The 19199-nt window shown below is 41.5% G+C and overlaps 1 protein-coding gene across 21 annotated transcripts in view; it reads left to right on the forward strand.

Moving 5' to 3' along the window:
* The window catches only part of RIMS2 (regulating synaptic membrane exocytosis 2), a gene marked incomplete at its 5' end in the record, with an annotated part of 372013 nt that overhangs the window by 63637 nt on the left and 289177 nt on the right, over positions 1–19199 (forward strand). For 10 of the 21 annotated variants that reach the window (XM_079984093.1, XM_079984113.1, XM_079984094.1 and 7 more), the window contains one exon: positions 3442–3453. The exons of the other annotated variants lie outside the window; for them this stretch is intronic. In XM_079984093.1, coding sequence (XP_079840219.1) covers positions 3442–3453 — 12 coding nt within the window. The remainder of the gene's footprint in view (positions 1–3441; positions 3454–19199) is intronic. 21 annotated transcript variants of the gene reach the window in all.

Below are 19199 nucleotides of genomic sequence, written 5' to 3' on the forward strand. Positions count from 1 at the left end.
GATCATGGCATTACATGGCAGGAGGGAGGATTAACCATTTCTTCACCAGCTGTTTTCTTACTGAAAATGATAAATGACCACCCAGCCTCTTCTTAAAAACCTCCAATGAAGGAGAGTCCACCACCTTCCGAGGGAGTCCATTCCACTGCCAAACAGCTCTTACCCCCTACAATGCAGTAATCTCAGCTAAAACATCCATGATATCAAATCTCTGCTTAAAGACTTCCAAGGAAGGCGAGTCCACCACCTCATGGGAGTCTGTTCCACTGTCAAACAGCTCTTACTGTCATAAAATTCTTTCTGATGTTTAGTTGGAATATCCTTTTTTGTAACTTGAATCCAATGGTTTGGGTCCTACCCTCCAGAGTGTCAGAAAACAAGCTTGCTCCATTTTCCATGTGACAGCCCTTTAGCTATTTGAAGATGGCTATCATATTGGTACCGCTCCGGCGGGAAGGTAAACGGTGTTTCCGTGCACTGCTCTGGTTTGCCAGAAGCGGCTTAGTCATGCTGGCCACATGACCCAGAAGCTGTACGCCGGCTCCCTCGACAAGTAAAGCGAGATGAGCGCCACAACCCCATAGTCGTCCACGACTAGACCTAACGGTCAGGGATCCCTTTAACCTTTACCCATCATATTGGTCCAGGCTAAACATACACAATTCCCTCAACCATTCCTCATAAGGCTTGGATTCCAGGCTCTATCATCTTGGTCGCCCTCCTTCACCTTGCTCTGCTTCTCCAACCCTGAACTTTTGTCTTTAGTCAGAACCCCTGATCTGCTAAGGCCAGTGTTTGGACAGAATAGCCACTCCATTGTCCCTTCTGCCTGGTTTTCTGTTTCACCACAACAGTCAATCAGCATTTTGGGCCTTCTGAGTATGTTTAGTTCCCATTGTCTTGGTTTTGCCTTCCTTATGGATTTTTGCTAAATATTTTTGTACTTTTGCAGATCTTGAGATCTTCCTGCTATGCATAGATGGTACCATTTTGGCTATACCACTTGGGAAATTGAGTTAAATCTTAGCATTAGTACTTTTGCAAAGTCAAAAATCTTTATGAGTTAGTCAACAGCCATTGATTCTACAAAAAATAAATCACTCAGAGCATGATAAAACCAAAACAGCAAATTTGACCTTCTATACAGCAGTGCTAATAAACAATAGCACATTGTAAAAAAGGTGAAATGCTACATATATTTATAATATTTATCATTTATAACTCAATAGTTTAACCCAAAGTTAGCAGCCACCCATTACTTGTTCCCCTCCCTAACTTTTATTGTTTTGAATCATGCTGGCAGTCAACCATATTTGATTCAACCCATTCCTTTTTAATAGACAAAGCTGCAACAGGAAAGCTGGCTAGATCAAATACGCATCTGGCTTGCCAGCTGAAACAGCAGAAAGTCCAATTCTTTAACTTTTTGCAGCTCCCACCATCCTTTGTAATTTGAAGGTTGATGGGTGCAAATCAAAGTGGCCTGTGGAAAAGGGTGGGTAGGGTGAAGAACTTTCCCACACATTCAAGGAGATGGGTGTGTGTCTGCTTACCATACCACAGCTTTTGAAAAATATCCTGCCATACTTGCAGACTGCGGTGTGAGACTCTTCTCACCAAAGTTCATAAGTCAACAGCACTTTCTATACTGATCATGTGACCACATGATGTCTCTCTGTTTCAATAATGCTGTGTTTCTAAAATTCACAACAAATTTCACACTTCTGACTGATTTTCAGTGTATAATTCATACTCCCAATAGAGGTCATACTCCCAATAGAAATGGCAAAAGGATTTATGAATTTTCAACTGATGTGTACTTATTGACCTCAGGCTAGTGATGTAGTGGCATGTAGGAAGCGGGCAGCAAAGTGAAAGCGCACGAGTTTAACATCCCAGTGCATTTTCCACATTATGGGTGGTATAAAATATTTAATCATTTTAGAAAATGTTTCTTTAATGTACTTTTCCCAGGAGGAAATGAAGGCTGAAGCCCATATACAAAACTGAGTAAGTATAGAGTTCTAGGAATTAAGACCCATTTTCCAAAGGCTGGAAGGCAAGTGAACCCTATGAGGCCTGAATCATATTGACAAAAAGGAGTAGGGACAAGCATCTGCCCTATAGTAGGAAGCTGCAGCTGCAAACTGGATTTCCCAATCTTAATCTTGCACTCTTTTAATAGTGAAAAACTCAAGATAGAGAAAAAATTGACCACTGCACTCTCCTACACATTAACAGCAAAGAAGCATAGCAATGGAGTTGTTTAAGGTATTCACAATACAATGTGTTTGAGCAAGGTACTTTGGCCTAGTAATGAAGGGTTAGCACTTCAAATGGGAGAATTCCACAAAATCAAGACAGGCAGATAGAATCCACAAAACACTTCTAGATATGCCCTAGCTAGGAAAAAATTGTGACAAACAGCATATCAGGAAAAGGAATGGAATATATGTGCAAATACTGGCCTAGAATAGGCTTTACCAGTTCTGGGTTTCTTATGAAATGGAAGTTGACCAGACTTTAGCCTTCTTCAGCCATAATGCCATGAATGGACTTTGGACTTGCATACTTCCCATACTGTATTTTGCAACAGAGGCCAAAATAGGCAAAATATTATGCGTGGAAAGCAAATTTCAAACCATGGTTTTCAGGTATGTTTTTATGGAAAATCATAGTTTGCCTGAATTAAACTCCGCATAAACTAACATTTGCTCAAACTAGCAAAGAAGGGAGAGATGCAGACAGTGGGAGCATAGAATCATAGAATTGTAGAGCTGGAGTATAGGACTGCAATCTAAAATTGTATTCCGTATTCTTCAATATACCTAAATTCTTCATTCGATATAAATTGTGAGAATCAAGCAATTTTGTATAATTTATAATACTTGTTTTGTTAGGCTTGTGGATGGGCAAGAAGCCTGTAGGTTACCAAAGACCCTCTCCTAAACCTTGGAAAAACTATTTAGACATGCACCCTCATTTATGAGATTTCAGCAGGTACTGACTGCAGACTTTCACAGTACCGTCATAGCTGTAATATCTGGAATCTTTCTATTTTTGTCTTTTTATATGAAAGGTAACTTTCATAGGAAGTTTGATTCTATGACCAGTACTGCATCCTAGAATTATGCCTAGATAGTTTTGACTCCTTGTAGTCTGCAATTTGTGTGTAGTGTAGAATCTTCAGTGATGCTGATGTTTCTGGAGGACTGAGATATTAGATGCTACTGCTGGGAGCTATTGTACTCATTTCTATTAAGACACACACAGCTCTTGGCCATATATATTTCATATAGCTTTTATAATGATAGTTTCTTTGCAGTCTATATACTAACAGATATTACTGGTGGGGGGAGGTTTCAGAATAGAAGTAACTTTCTTTTTCTCTTTTCTCTTTTCTTGTTCTTTCTTACTTGCTTTCATGGATATGCTCTCCAGGAGGATAAAGTGGTTAGAACCTTTTTTTTTGTCTCAGATAATTTATGTTTTGGTATTTTATGTTCAACTGGGTTGCATTGCTGAGGTGCATTATGAGTGCAAGTCAGTTTGGCAGTACTGCTGGAACATGGGTGTTTTCCTATTGTTGCTTTTGTAAACTATATAAAGTCTAAAGAGGAGATGCACATGATGAGATACTGGGGACATGCAGAAGATTTTCACCATGGAGCTGCAATTGGCTGCGGTTACATGATGCACATCCACCACATGTTTGAAGATGCAACTTCTCCCCTTCATACTTTATATGTTTATAGTGGTGAGGAAGATACACAGATACTATGTAATGTGACCTGGTTTTCACTAAAGTCAGTAGTAGTTGATCCTTTTCAATTAAAGGCAAACAATGGAAATTGAATTTCTAACAAAAATTAATCAAAAAGAAACCAACCTTGTGGACACCTATATGATACATGAAAATTCTCTCTTAAGCAAAGTATTAACATTAAGTATATATTTGTTTTGCATTTTGCACATGATGTATGTTGAAAATTAATAATATCTTCCTCACTAATTGCTTTTCTCTTTAATATTGCAATATGGGATCATATTAGGAGGAAGAGTCTGTTGTATAATAGCTATATTATTTGTAGTCTCTTTTACCCCATGTTCTAACTGGGCCTCAGCAAGTTCACCAGCATATTTATAGCTGTATCCAGAGAGCTCACAGTATAATCTTAATGGGTAAAAATGCAACCTTAAATTTATTAGTCAGCAAGCCCCATGAACACTAATACATTGGGGGTTGTATTCAGTGCTGCTGTTCTGCTTATGCAACATGTTGTCACATGCTGAGTTGAACTTCCCTGACCTCTCTTCCCATTCTGGGGTAGATTTTTGGGGTGCACAGGGGGAGAAGAGGAGCTCTGCTTCTGGAGTGTGGGATGAAACCCATACTTCCAAGTTAGCATGCAAAAGCTCGCAAGACACATGCCATTACATAACAAAACCGTAATAGAAGCTGGTTAGATAATGTAAAGCTGTAGACCTTATTGACCTTTAATCTGTAAACATTGATTAATATCATTATGTCCCACTGCACATATAATATGGTTTTTATTATTAATACAAAAGGAATGTTATAAATGTAAACCTAAATTTTCTTTAAATGCTTATTTCATTTTAGTTGCTCGCTGTATCCATATTGCATGAGTTATATACTAATATACACAGGGCAGTGTCTGAGTAAGTTATACTCAGGGTAGACCCACTGAAATCATAACAGTTTTGACTGACTTAAGTCCTTCGATTTCAGTGGATCTACTCTGTGACTTAGTTTGCACTACTCAAAAGTAAATGGTGTTTTAAGAGCACTCTCCCACTCTTGTGTTCCCAGCTTAATAGCTGATAGAAAATAATAAAAAGTACATAAGGCCAGAATAATATAATGTGTTGAATACAGGCTTAGCCATGCTTAGAGTAGATCCACTGAGATCAGTGGGACAAGTTAAATGATGACCAGCCAGTCTCATTGATTTTCAGTGGGTCTCCTCTAAGCATGGCTTAATTTGTATCCAAGTCAGTGTTCTGGGCATGCTGCTGCAGTTTATTTTGATGAAAAGAAAGAATGCTGCTTTTACAAATATTACAATTTTAAAATACTGGAAACACTTGCTGCTGTCTATCATCTTTTGTGTAACTTTTTGAAATGAAAATAATTTGCATAAGAGCACAGTTGTTCAGTAAAAGCCATTAGGGGGTTGTGCCTAAAGTCACTTATGCAGTTATTTAGAAGTCACTGGGGTAGAGAGAATGTAAATTTGAGGACTGAAACTCAGTGTGCTTAAGATCAAGCTCTAAAGCATTGTTTAATTTTAAAGTTGTATTAATTCATTCTTCTAGCTGTTTTTAATCAACTAAGCAGCCTGGAGCACTGGACTTATATTGGAAGAGAGGGGTATAAATTCCCTCAAAACATAATTTATAAGAAACCTTCCATGGATTAACAGGGTTGTTCTTGGTTTTCCCTTTGTACTGCAAACTATTGTGCTCCATTGGATACTGTTCTGTACTTCTATAAGGGGGAATATTGCTGCTTCTTTTGAAAACAATAGTGTTCTTATTTATCTATAGCTTTGGCTTCCAAGTGGAATTTAAAATGATGTACCACTTGCTTGACACACTGTTTGTATAAGGTTGCCCTTATTGTGTTACTAGTTTCTCTTGGCCAGTGCTGTGACTGGCAGTAGCTCTTCAAGATCTTTGGAAGAGAGAGATCTTTTTCAGCCTTGCTGCCTGAAATTCTTTGAGTTACTGACCACCGCTCATCATTGCAGCAAGAAATGAGACATCTTCCTTTGACGCTGGAAGTCTAGGATTGCCCTCAAAATTAGCATTAATATAAATTATTCTGCTTCTGAGGTTTGGATTAGCCTGTAATTTGTATGGCATCACTTGTTCTTAGTACATTTGCTTTGATGATTAGAGAAATTTTGTCTAGTCCCCCCCCCAACCAGTTTCAAATTATATTTCTAATGTTTGTGGAAAGCTAAGATATAAATTCTAAAAATAAATATAATATAAATTCAAATTAGTTCTCCAAGGGATTCTCTATTCAGCTTTTGAAAACTTAAGAAAGAACTGTAAAATCCCCCTGTATGGCTGATAATGGCTCTAACATGATTTCAGTCAGATTTTTCAGTTCCATGGGGTACATTTTTGGAGCTTCCTTAAATAAGTGAATTTACACCAGGGAAATAATTACTAACTACCTTATTATGGTCATTTACCCAATTCTTCTGAATTTTGGGGAATGCATTCCTTTGAGATCCCAAAGTTTGCTGTTGGGCATGTGTGCAGAGTCCATGTGTGAGCAGTGGAAGGTAGTGCTAAAATAACCAGGTAGGAGAGGTACTACTCCCACGGTAGACAATCCATACTACTGAAGAAAGGCCTCTGTCATCCCCACCAAATGCCTCTAGACACACTGAGCAAGTTTTGATGTGCATGTCAGGGCCGGCCCATGTCCAGAACCAGAACTGGCTGAAGCCTTCTCAGAAAAGGAGATTCCAGTCTGGCACCAGCAATTTCTGGGAAGAGTCATATTCCCAGAAGGAAACCACAACACCTAACTAAGAATACACCCCTGCTCCAAACCCTCCATCCACCAAAACCTGAAGGCTCTAGATCATTTGCCCTTGGCAATCTTAGCAACCCCACAAGTAAAAGTGCATATGAGAAGGTGCAACACTTGCTTGGAAGCACAGAGCACCCAGTGTTTGGATCTTACTCAGGAGATGATATCCTTTTAAAAGTCGTCAGGATAAGTGTTCTAGAAGTGTGGGTCGGCCAGGCTGATTTTAAAATCCTTTTGTTGCTCTCAGGAAACTGGTGGAACCAAAATTCTATCCCATTTTCTGGTTTCAAACTCTAGTGTTTATCTGGACAGACTGTTCAGCACTAGACCTCTAATCGCTGACGAAGGCTGCTGATGCTGCTGGACAGATCCTCTGTACTCCAGCCTCCAAGCTGCTTGTGTTTCCTGAATCTTGCTGGTCTGTGGGGATGGACAATTATTTTGCCCTTCAGCACATGGGTCTCAAGCCCTCTGATTCTTGGTGAATCATTTGGCTTATTTGGAGCAATCCTCCAAATAAGGATTGCTTCCCTATTTAGAATGAAAGACTGGAAATGGGACAGTACTTTGCTTATACTGATGCTAGTCTTCACTTGTTAGGGCCTAAAAGTGATTATGACGGAAGGAATAACATTGATCTAAAGATACATAACCATTCCTCCTCATCCCCCATTATGCTTTTGTTGAAAGGGGTACTGCTCTTTATCACCAAAGGATCTTGAGAAGAAAGTGAATTGTGTGTGGAGCATATTTTTTTCTGGGAGTCCAATTCAGCCTCAACTATCTTGGCACCAAAGGGTGCTTCAGCTCAATCCCCTTTGCCAAAAAAGGATCAAAAGGGGAGATGTCACTCATGCATTTTCATGATGTTGGAATGCAAGAGGATTGAATAGAGTTGCCCTCTCCCCAGCAGAGTGGCATGACAGCTAGGAATATATACCAGTGCTGAAATCCTACAACCTAATACTGAGTGGTGTTGTGTCATTGAAATAACTCTTGATTAGGTTGTTAACGTTTTTCTCTAAATACCAATCTACAATTGTATCAACCATCCTTTAAACACTTTTTGACATAGTGATAAGTAATGAACATGAAGGAAATGCCAACTGTGGAATTAGATTAATAGTCCCTGTAGCCTAGTAGTGCCAACCCTGATATTCTGTAGCTCTCTAGGATTCACGGTGTGATCTTTTCAGCCCTGTTACATAAGTTCCTTAACTGCATGCCAGGGATTGAACATGGGACCTTATATATGCAAAGCACATGTTCCAGAGCTGAGGTAAAGCCCCTCCATCACGACATCGGTTGAGGTGTACTCTAAAAGCTTTTCAGCTGCAGAGCCAGAATGTTAAATTGTGTTTGAGTGTTGTTATATTGACCAGCTGGTGAGGCATTCAGAAACCATATCAAGTGCTGTTAAGTTTCAGACATAGGCCTTTTATCAAACGTAGCTAAGCAAATCCCTTCTTTTAGCCGCAGGTGTGTAACAGCACACCTAGGATTCTTTTGAGTACAGTTGGACATTATGGCACAGGAGGAGACAATGAATATTTAACCAGATAGATTTGGCTTCAGCTGCTGGAAACCAGTGCCGATATATATAAATAATGAAGACATTGCTATTAAGAGAGTAAAGTAGAAAGTATAACCAGACTTTCTTTTGTTCTTGGCTGCTTGCTCAGAGCTCTGTGTGGATTGTATCTATAACAAATAGATGATTGAAAACTTCAGGAGTTACATGGAATTGTCCTTGCTTACAGTGGGATTACACCCTCTTTTAAAACAGTAATTTAGTGCTTTATTTTCTTTTGAATGGTAATTTCTGGCAAGTGTATCTTTTACCATCATGTACACTGGATGTGCCACAGCATAGGTTTATGAGAAGCAACTCTGCGCTCAGATATAGATAAGATTTTGGATACAATAAGTGTGCAGCATTATTTTCCCCCTTGAATGCATATCGTGTTTTAACAAGCTACAAAATATCAGGAATGGATCATTACAAATCCACTATTTTTAAAATTAAAAAGATGTCTACAGTTGTGATCCAGGGGATCAGCGGAGAAGAATGGATTTCAGGTAGTTAAATTCAGTTACTTAATCTGTGTGGGTTAATATTTGTGGTTTTTGTAGAAGATTGTTAGTATGATAATTTAGTAAGGTAATTTGCTCAGTACAAGTTGTTTAAAGGACTGTCTAAATATTAAAGCTTTGGAGATAAGGGTGATGACCAGAAAAACAATAAAATGAGGTACTGTACCTGAAATTGTTTGTGACAGTATATATTTAATAGCTGCATTTACTTACTGTATACTTACAATTGCATTTCCCCAATGTTGTTAAACATATATTAGTGTCATTTTATCTTTCACAATTTTTTCTCCATTTAACTTGAACTGAAATAATAATAAACTAATTAAGGATTTGCTGGTGCTAATTTGCTGAATCATTTGATTAACAAGGATCTAGTTAGGTGTCTGGTCAGCTTTTGGTTTCTTCTACATATTCTGCATAGATGTAGTGTTTTCTATAATGTTGCAAAAATAATACTATATACTAGCATTTTGTAGATAAGTGGTGTAAGTACTCCTTTTCCGTAAAGATTATATTTCGTTTCTCTCTGCCGCAAAGGGGTAAAATAGTTTCAATCAATTCCTTTTCTTATACGATTCAGTTGTCAGAGACTTAGAATTTGCTGTGGGGTTTAAATCATGTAGTTGTTACATGTTTTGTATGATTACTTACGGTAGAAGAACCAGAAATATTATTATTTTTTAAATAAAAAATTGTCCAGTAGCACCTTCAGATATATCTGAAGAAATGTGCATGTGTGCGCGCGCGCACACACACACACACATCTACTGCGTCAGACCAACACAGCTACCTACCAAAATCCAGAAATATATTTGTTTGTGAAATAAAAAAGTAAACTGTCAGGTTAATTTATCTGCAACAGAGTTATTACTGAATAACCATGTATATCTGTTTTGTCCTTTTACTGGTTTTCAAAGATGTTATACCTTTATAGTGGACTACTACATCATTAAAAAAATTATAAAACAGATTATGTCAGCAAATATCAGCAATGCGTAAGTATAGCAAAAGATTAAACATTAGGAAAGCTTGAAGAGATGCAGTCTAATAATCCAGGTCAGAATGCCCATTCACTATCCCATTACAGAATGATAGTGTATGTTTCTCAATTCTTACGTTAAATAAGTTGGAGTTCTTGTTATTAAATATACCAAGAAAAAAGCACACCAAGAACTCAGGCCAATGTAAGTTTCAATAGTGGAAGTGGTCGCACTATTTGAGTTTGTAATTCTTGTCAGAATACATACTTTTGAATGGATTGGCTTTTGTTACTATTGACTATTGTCTTGTGAGTAGGGACCACTCCCACTATTGAAACTTACATTGGCCTGAGTTCTTGGTGTGCTTTTTTCTTGGTATCTTTCTCAATTCTGGCATATCTGTAATTTGAAAATAACCATTTTGTAGCTGAGCACTGGAGGATTATAATTGCTTCATTAGTTCTACTTAGCTGTGTTTAGTTAATCCCCAAGCCCATCTCTTTGCTGGGACCACTGCTTTGGCCTAAGCTTTTGCTGGGAAATTAACAACACTGATTTGTTTACATGTTCAGGGTGCAAATTATAGGCTGAATATAATGAAAAGGAGAACCAACTATTCCTGGAAGAATCAGGGTATCTGCATTCATCTAGGGATAATGAATAATAGTCAATACTATCTCTGGTGGCTGTAGTTCAGGGATGGTTGGTTCTCCTTTTCATTATAGTGCCTTGGGCCCAAGGCCTGCATTCCCTCATGAGCAGCCTTCCAGGAACCACATGCCAGTAGTGGGTGGGCCAGAGACAAAAGTGGGTGGAGCAGTGAATGCCTCTCTTTACAGTGGTACCTCGGGATGCGAACAGGATCTGTTCCAGAGCCCCGTTCGCATCCTGAAGAGAACGCAACCTGCATCTGCGTGAGCGCAGGTCGCGATTTGCTGCTTCTGTGCATGCGCGTGACGCCATTTTGAGTGTCTGTGCATACATGAGCAGCGAAACCTGGAAGTAACGCGTTCCATTACTTCCGGGTCACCGCGGAGCACAACCCAAAAATGCTCAACCTGAAGCAACTTTAACCCGAGGTATGACTGTACTTTGGTGCAGTCAGTTTTATTTCAGCATGCAAAAGCCGGATATTACTACATACTGTACATGCATACAAATACAGCTTTCTATCCAGGCATAGAATAAACATCATCACAGTTCAAGGACACAGCTTGGGGATAGGTTAAGCAAGGGTGAGTTTTTTGGGTGTTATTTGGATAGGAACTTAATTGGTTTGCCTTACTTTTTGTGATGTGAATGAACTCTAGCAATAATTTCTTGTAATCAGTTTTTGACAGTTTTCTTGTTTAAATGTAATGGGTTTTATTGCTTTATTTATTTATTTATTTTTCTCATGACTTGTGCACCATTTTGTGTGGCAATTGCCATAAAAAGCAGTATAAAGGTAAAGGTAAAGGTACCCCTGCCCGTACGGGCCAGTCTTGACAGACTCTGGGGTTGTGCGCCCATCTCACTTAAGAGGCCAGGGGCCAGCGCTGTCCGGAGACACTCTGGCCAGAGCCAGAGCCGCACACGGAAACGCCGTTTACCTTCCCGCTGGTAAGCGGTCCCTATTTATCTACTTGCACCCAGAGGTGCTTTCGAACTGCTAGGTTGGCAGGCGCTGGGACCGAGCAGCGGGAGCGCACCCCGCCGCAGGGATTCGAACCGCCGACCTTTTGATCGGCAAGTCCTAGGCGCTGAGGCTTTAACCCACAGCGCCACCTGCGTCCCAATAAAAAGCAGTATAGAAGCCTTCAAAAATAATTTCTAAATTTGCATCTCTGCAAATAAATTGGCATATGCAGATTTGTGACCTATGGGTCTATGTCCCAGATCTTTTAAATAACATTCAATGCCTCTGGCTGCATGTGTTAGAAAAAAAACAAAACTTTTTAAAATTCTCAATCCATTGGCTCAATCAAATGTCTTGCATTTGGAGCTGAATTTTACTTGTGAAATTGAATGGTACAAAACATTATACAGTGTACCTCTGGATGTGAACGGAATCTGTTCCGGAGCCCCCTTCACATCCAGAAGTGAACGCAACCCATGTCCATGTGTCTGCGCATGCGCGGGTCGCGATTCGCCGCCTCTGCGCGTACACGTGACATCATTTTGACCGTCTGCGCATGCGCAAGCGGTGAAACCTGGAAGTAACGTGCTCCGTTACTTCTGGGTCGCCGCAGCATGCAACCCGAAAATACTTATCCTGAAGCTACTTCAACCTGAGGTATGACTGTAATGCTGTTGCAGTTCATATAACTCAATTCCATGAGCCCACTACTCATGGAAGTCTGAGAATTAGTATAAAAGCAGCTCTCACCTCATGTTTCAATACTAGAAATCCCTTCAAGGGAAGTGTGGAGGTGACCAGTAGCATTCCCTCTTGTGGAATTCTGTTATTTATCATAGTTACTTCAGTTCAATTGTGTGATCCATTGCTTGCCTCTGCCCTACTTGCTACACTGAGGCTGCCATTTTTAGGAGGAGGAGTTTAAATCTCACTGTGTGACACTGCAACTAAAGCAACCCCTAGGTTTGTCTCTTCCATGAATAATACTTAAAATCAACCAATAAAAGTGTGTGGCACAACTTTACCTTTGTATTTTTTAAAATACAGATACCCAAAAGCCCAAGCTCTTCTTTGTAACATGACTGTAGGTTGATGCAGGTCTGACATCGATGGCAGCCATGGGCCTGTCTCAAATGGTCAACGGCTCAACACACAGAACAAGACATACCATTGGTTTAGTCTTCACACCATGTGGGAAGGAGTGTGGTCTGGTATTTTAATATATTTTTTTGGAAGCCGCCCAGAGTGGCTGGGGAAGCCCAGCCAGATGGGCGGGTTATAAGTAATAAATTATTATTATTATTATTATTATTATTATTATTATTATTATCATCATCACTCCATTGTCATGGTCAGGACATGTTCTGGTGAGATTTGGACTTGCAGAATTGATTCTCCCCTGCAAGGATGCGGGATCAGTTAGGATGGTTCACCCCAAGAGATGATAGATTTCTGAGTGCTCTAGTTTCCCCCCAGTAGGTAGTGGTTCTAATTCCATTGTGGTATAGTGATGCTTATGAGCCATTGACATGATCATTTCTGTAGGCCCTCTCCAGTGCTGTGCAGACCATTTTGTTCCTTGGTATCCTAAGTAGCTGATGAAACAGACCGGGAGAGGGCTGGAGGGTAAGTGCTGTAAATCTTACCCAGGAGCTGACCAAGCTCATGTTCAGGCTTATAACACATCCTACCACATGGCAGGGAGAGCAGCAAAGAGATTCTACTTCACTGCCTCCGTTGCATCCTCTAGGAACTATCCAGCAGAGTTGTTCTGTGTGGTCTGGAAGTTGGTTACTTATGACCAAGGGGGCAGACCTCTGGAGCGCTTGGTGACTAAGTGTAACCAGATGTCTAAATACATCAAGAATAAAGCTGCTTGGCTCTGTAGTGACTTAGATGCTGCTATTGTGACAGGGCCGGCTGAAAAGTCCAACACAATGTCAAGCACAGTGTTATGGGATCGTGTCCAGTTAATGTGGTCTTATGTTGGGTATAGGATACTTGCAATGATGTGCCTGACCTGACCACCTGCTCATTAGTTCCTTGTATATCCTGGTTTATTTAAGACTGGTGGGGTGGGGTGACTGAGCAGGTCAGAGGTGTGGTAAGCACATATTTGTGTGATGGTGGTACCTACTGCCCTTAAAAATGCAGTGGTATGTCCATATCTCAAATAGCCTGGTCTAGACCCAATGGAGTATAATAACTATGCACCCCTTTATTGGCAAATGTGGTGGTATATACTTGGTTGTGGAGAAATTGTATTCCTGGATGAGACTGATTATCTAGATCAGGGTGGTCTATCACCTGGCCTGATGAATGCACATGGTTCTCAAGTTTGCGGCCCATGGCAACATTTGACTCCCCCCCCCCCGGCTTTCTGCTACCTTTCCAAATCCTGGTGAGGTTCTGGCCTTTGGGGAAGGAGGTGTGAGGGCTCTGACAGGGTCCTAGATTCCCATGGCTTCCTTCCCAAAGCCTAGTTAGCACTTTCACAGCTTTGCAAAGGAGGTTTATATTGCATGGTTTTATGCACTATTGTTGTAAACCACTCTGATATTTTTATGAATGCAGTATATAAATGTGTTGTTGTTTTTTTAAAAAAACAAGAACAAAAAACAAATAAAATAACATAAGTAGTACCTAATTTCAGATTAACCCACCATGTTGCTTTACTGCAAGGCTGGGGAACTTGCAGCCCTGATTTCATGTGAGTTGCAAAGAGGGAGAGCAATCTGGAGAAAGGGGTAGCAGAGGTTTTTCTTTTTTGTCTGGCCCAACCAATTTCTGGTTCTAGCCTCTCTCACAACCATTATGCAGTCCCTAAAAGATTCTCCCCATCACAAGGTAATGCAATCATTGCCAGAAAAGAGGCTGCTCAACCCTAATTAAACTCTGGATATTTTATCAGTTCAAGAATTCAAGAAAGTAATTTTGTCTCAGTACATGTGCTTGGGAACGCGGGTGGCTCTGTGGTCTAAACCACAGAGCCTAGGACTTGCTGATCAGAAGGTCGACAACGGGGTGAGCTCCTGTTTCTTGGTCCCTGCTCCTGCCAACCTAGGAGTTCAAAAGCACGTCAAAGTGCAAGTAGATAAATAGGTACCGCTCCGGCGGGATGGTAAACGGCATTTTATTAAAGGATGTCACATAGAGGAGGGAGAAAGGTTGTTTTCTGCTGCTCCAGAGAAGCGGACACGGAGCAATGGTTCCAAACTACAAGAAAAAAGATTCCACCTAAACATTAGGAAGAACTTCCTGACAGTAAGAGCTGTTCGACAGTGGAATTTGCTGCCAAGGAGTGTGGTGGAGTCTCCTTCTTTGGAAGTCTTTAAGCAGAGGCTTGACAACCATATGTCAGGAGTGCTCTGATGGTGTTTCCTGCTTGGCAGGGGGTTGGACTCAATGGCCCTTGTGGCCTCTTCCAACTCTATGATTCTATGATTCTATTCTATGATTCTATGATTTCTGTGTGCTGCTCTGGTTCTCCAGAAGCAGCTTAGTCATGCTGGCCACATGACCTGGAAGCTGTACGCCGGCTCCCTTGGCCAATAAAGCGAGATGAGCGCCGCAGCCCCAGAGTCAGTCATGACTGGACCTAATGGTCGGGGGTCCCTTTACCTTTACATGTGCTTGAGGCTCAAGGTAACACAGAACAAACTTTTAACAGCATCTTGGTGTTAGCTGTAGCATAGGGGTGGCTTGTCCATTAGGCAAAGGGAAGTCATTTGCTTCAGGATCCAACCCCCTCTGTTGTGCGGCTACCAGCCCTGCAGGGGATTAGCTTGCACCACCAACACAGTCCCATTGTCCTCACCGCTGCTGCTGTGTTGTGGTGGCAGTGCAGGCAAAGCTGCAGGTGAGGGTACAGTTGTGCTGCTGGTGCTGGCAGTAGTGGGGGCAGGGAGGGGGTGAAGTAAGGACCCAGATAGGCTAGTTCCTAGTGGGATTATTCTGATGAAATCTGTCTGACTGGCTCTTGAGGAAAGGTGTGTGAGAGGTAGTGAGTCATATAGCTTCCATCAGAATAATCCCACTATACCTTTAGGAATTATCTAATTCACTTCCCTACTCCAGGTTCACAATGTCCCTCTATATTTCTTGCTATCTAGGCTCCCCTACTCATTGCAAGGTGGCTGTCCTTATACTTTCCTTATACTTCCACTGTCCTCCCAGGTCTCCTCCTCCTTTCTGTGACAGTTCTGCTCCCACCACTTTCTCTCTCTCTTCATGTTCTATAGTCTTTTATGGTCTATTATTGTCATCTCTTTCTTCCTTTTCACTTCCTCTTCTTCCCAGGTGCTCCAGCCCCAATGATTAAGAGTGGGCCAGCCACATCTGGTGAGCTGAACAATGCTACAGACAACAAGCAATCCGTAGGCTGCCAGTTCCCCACCCCAACTATATAGACAGAGCAGGGTTGCAATACATCTGGGATTTCCCAGACATATCCGGAATACTGCAGTCGACAGCAGTGTCTGGGCGGAAATCAGTGAAAATGCCCGGGAAAATACGGATGTATGGCAGTCCATGTTGGCAGTGCCGTTTTTGCCGATGTCCCATAAAAATAGTTTTTAAAAAGGCATATTTTTGTGATTTTGTCAAAAAAGCTAATCAACTTTGCTAAAAAAAGCTGTCAACCCTAAGACAGAGGGGGGAAATGTTCTAAACTCTAAAAGACAGAAAGTGTGAACCCAGACTTTCTGTGATAGTAGTTCCAACAGAGATGTTAGGGTGTCAGCTGAAAGCAAAACAAAACATAAATAGACAGCTTATATAGGCTTGCCATACGTCAGGAAAATTCCTGACAAGTCCTGGTTTTTGGGTGTAAAAATGACATCTAGGGGGAATTTTGCTGAATCAGCAAAATGTCAGGGAAAACCCAGGTGCATGGCTATGTGATGGAAAACGCCGAGACAACAACTCCAAAAGCTTAAAATCACTACTTTTGGGGTCTTCCTAAAAAAAGGAAATATGGGAACCCTAGGTTATAGTAAGTATTTTGCAGTGTGTGTGTGTGTGCATGCCATAAGGTTAAAAAACTGCTCCTTGCTCTATAAAGGGATGTTTCCTTCCTTCCTTCCTTCTATCTAACATCTATCATCTATCTATCTATCAATCTATCAATCTATCAATCTATCATCTATCTATCTATCTATCATCTATCTATCTATCTATCTATCTATCTATCTATCTATCAATCATCTATCTATCATCTATCTATCTCTACAACTTGATCGTAAATAGAACCTCTAAGCTATAAAACAAATGCTATATAACTATTACTGTACTTTTCTGTGTATAAGACTAGTTTTTTTTTTACTTTAAAATAAGGATAAAAATCTTGGGGCGTCTTATACATGGGCACGTCTTATACATGGAAAAATACAGTAAATTCCCAGGCTTGGAACTGGCAGGCCTCTAGCAATATATAACACATCAGGGGAAGGCATCAATGAGGTGGGAAAGATGAAATATTCTGTTTCCCATTCCAGTGAGTCCTGAGCTACAAGGCGTCTAGGTTGGCTGAATCCTCAACAAAAACACTTCCCCATTGGGGGATACACTGCAAAATGTTGTTGTAAGGCTCACTTGTTTATATGCATTTTGAAAGGGTCAGAAGGGCTGTAAGAAACAGCAGCATGATGACCTCATATTATTGATAGGATTCAGCGATGGTGACAGTGTACCCACCTCACATTGTTGTAGTAGTTGGTGGTAGAACCCATTTTTTTGTAGCATTCCCTGTGCTTCACCTTGTAGCATGATCCTTCCTTCCATGTGACTACAGATGAGGCTGATAAGACTGATCTATAATTAAAAGAACTAACTATGACATAGTTCAAGAGCCTTAGGTTCAGTGTGAAAACAATTTTGAGCTTCTCGGCTTTTTGAATTTTATTTTAAGGTTTCCCCTTGTTTGTGGGGCACAGAGGAATTGCTGAATGCATTAGTATGGATGTATGACAAATAATGAGCATAAAAGAACTGGCATTTGGCCAGCTTGGTATCCTCACTACTATATGAAAGAAAGTACTACAGCACAGACTAGTGGCTTAGGGAAAGAATAGAAGAGGAGAAATTTTCCTGTAGATTTGTGTGTAACATAAAAAATAAATGAATAAAGGCTTTTTTCTGTTATCTCCATGGAGTAAATATAATAAGAAAGTGGTTGTATTGTGGTCTGAGTAATAATAATATTTATTATGGATTATCATTACGGCAAAATGGTTTTCTTTGCAATAGTGTGTTGTGTGAGGAACATAGAATTGTAAAATAGAGTAGGAATTGAAAGGAACTTTGGACGCCATCTGGTTCAACTCCCTGATCCATACAGGATCTGCAGTGCTGGATTTAATGGCATCAGTCCTGATAAGTGGCTGTCCAGTCCCTGTTTAAATAACACATCAAGTTGGGTTTTAAATGTTAAGGGTTGTTTCCAGCAAAGTTCTGCTTACAGTAGAGCCATTGAAATTAATGAAGCTAAGTTAGTCATGTCCACTGATTTCAATGGGTCTATTCTGAAAAATGACTAACATTGTAAACAACCCTTACTATTTAGCCAGTATAGCATTTGATATCAATTATAACTGTGCCTATTGCTTCTTTAAGAGTGTAACACTTTCTGGAATTCCAGACTGGTAAAGTGTTAGTCTGATTTACACATGTCTCATTCACATATGTCATGGGTCGGCAAACTAAGGTCCGCAGGCCAGATCAGGCCCAATTGCCCTCTGGATCCGACCCGCGGACAGTCCTGGAATCACCACTTGGATCAGCGTGATTGTTCTGGCTGCGCCAATTTTTTTGCAATTTTCTTCGGGTGCCACCCCCCACACACCGCGGCAGCGCCTCCTCCCTCCCTCCCTCCTGGCTTCTCCCTGCCCTGCAGTGGAAGGGAGCTGGGCTTTGGTGCCAGCCAGTCCGAAGCCTTGCCACCCGCACACTGAGGTGTGACCCAGACTCGCCAGCCAGCCTCTCCGTCCATGGCCGTGCTGTGGGCATTGTGATGGGCATGTCGCGGGACTTTGGCTGGAGCTTGGTGCACCTGCTGGCTCCGCACTTGGCGCCTGGGAAAGCTGGCCTGGAAAGGAGAGGCGCCGCCACCACCGCTGGCTCCCAACCGCAGGCAGAGAGCGAAGGAGGTAGAAAAGCCGGGGGAGGGGAGGGGCTGGGGGAGAGGGAGAGAGAGAATCCCCCCTTCGCTGCTTGCGTGTGCACACAGTCCAGCCCACCACAAGATCTGAGGAGCGGTGAACCGGCCCCCTCCTAACAAAATTTGCTGACCCCTGACATATGTGAAATACAACCAGAGGTGGAGCTAGCGGCTCCGGCATCTGGAGCGGCACACATGTTGTGCACCCAGGGGCGGGGCAATCCTCCCCTGGGGGCAGGATGGTGAGCGTCCCACAGGGGTGGGACAGCAAGTGTCCCATGGGGGAGCGGAGCCCGTGGCAAGTGTCCCAGGGGGTGGGGTGGCGATGTCACCCCACTCAGGGATGACACCCAGGGCGGACTGCACCCCCCGCAACCCCCTTCCTCCGCCAGTGAGTACAACCACTTGGAAATGTCTCACTTGGCAAACCATTGTATGAAATGGTGCATTTTAAAAGGAGGGTCTAAAGCACCATACCTCTATGGCCTTGCACACAGCTTTTGGACACAACAAACTAAACCCGAGTTAATGCAAGGCCAATTTTGACTGATTTCTGAATTATCTTCTTGCTTGAAAGCATCTGGGAGGGGCTTTTAATTTATAAGAGTAATGGTACTAGAGTAGAGGTGTTACTGTTAACTATTCCCCACATCCAGTGCCATTTTCTCAATCTAATTCCCCTCCATAAGCTACTGATTGTCATATGTGAGAAAATATAAATACCCATGGGAGGAAAATAAGGGTACCATATTTAACCCACATCAGAGCAAGCAGCAA

Source organism: Podarcis cretensis (assembly GCF_951804945.1).
Source record: "Podarcis cretensis genome assembly, chromosome: 7".
Lineage (NCBI taxonomy): Eukaryota > Metazoa > Chordata > Lepidosauria > Squamata > Lacertidae > Podarcis > Podarcis cretensis.